At 44.9% G+C, this 1,129-nt stretch overlaps 1 protein-coding gene across 1 annotated transcript in view; it reads right to left on the reverse strand.

The window, feature by feature from the left end:
• The window catches only part of TBX18 (T-box 18), a 185,114-nt gene that overhangs the window by 23,652 nt on the left and 160,333 nt on the right, over window positions 1-1,129 (reverse strand). The window contains exon 5 of the mRNA XM_009887524.1: window positions 773-968. Coding sequence (XP_009885826.1) covers window positions 773-968 — 196 coding nt within the window. The remainder of the gene's footprint in view (window positions 1-772; window positions 969-1,129) is intronic.

Genomic DNA, 1,129 nt, shown 5'->3' on the forward strand with positions numbered 1-1,129 from the left:
GAGGGTGAGCGTTGTTGATGTTGTTGATATTTTTTTTTTTTTATTATTATTTTTTTGCCTCTCCAGATTTGTGTAGGTTGCTATGCGGCATGTTGTTTTCATTTCTTGACTTTTTAAAATAACTGGGTGGATTTAAATTTATCGAACAACCTGTGATCCATATGTCTGTCCGATTAATTTTTTTATGGGATGATGAAAGAGAGAAGAATGTCTATATATAGTGATCTGCTAATGGAATAATATATATGTTCAAAACACCTTTCTGGGGTTACTTTTATTTCCGGACTTTAAAATGCGGTCCGGGTTTTTAGGCATTTGGGTGAGACGCTACTTATTTGATGTAGAAGAATCGCATATTTAGACTTCCTAAAAAAAAAAAAAAAAAAATAAAAGACGTTTAAACTGTTTTCCACCAGGAAGATATTTTCCTGCGCTGCCTTCGAAAATCTCGAGTGACATTTAGGGGGTCGTTATGGCCGTGTTTTGCCATTCACGGTGTGATTTCCGCAAATCTTTTCGAACGTTAAAGCCGGGTTCCATCAGAGAGTAAAATATCCAAAGCGTCCTTTTCTCTTTAAAGGCACGATTTTCTGTAACTTCCCAGCAGGGAACCATAAAAGCGGTCACTAAGGAAAACATAATTATATCTTTATCCGCTTTTCACCCCAGTAAGCCTAGTCGCTTCACCCTAAGGAGACGTGGCGTATAAAACTGCCAGCAGGTAGCTGACGGGGGCTAGTCGATCAAACATTACTAATTAGAGAAAAATTACAGACGCCGGTGAGAACACCGCATGTAAACTCTGTTTCTGTACATCCCAAGCGCACCTTCGTCCCCGTCTCTCTTTCTTGCTCTCCACCGCTGCGGCTGAGCGGGAGGACTGGGGGACGTTGGGGGTGAATTAGCACTTCCAATTTTCCTGTAACAGGGTGCACGGCAAGCCTGCAGCCACTCTGCCTGAGATACACCTTCAAAACAGGCTCGAGAAGAAGGTTAAGCGTGGCTTAAATTTAAAAGAGGCAGGAAAGCCCCCCTCAGCCCCCCTGGCCGCGGCGGGGTTATTACAGCTTCCCGTCCCGCTCTGCCGGGGACCCCCCGGGCCGGGTGCCTCCGCCGCCTCCACGCACGG

Source organism: Charadrius vociferus, unplaced genomic scaffold (genome assembly GCF_000708025.1).
Source record: "Charadrius vociferus isolate BGI_N301 unplaced genomic scaffold, ASM70802v2 scaffold185, whole genome shotgun sequence".
In the NCBI taxonomy this organism is placed as follows: domain Eukaryota; kingdom Metazoa; phylum Chordata; class Aves; order Charadriiformes; family Charadriidae; genus Charadrius; species Charadrius vociferus.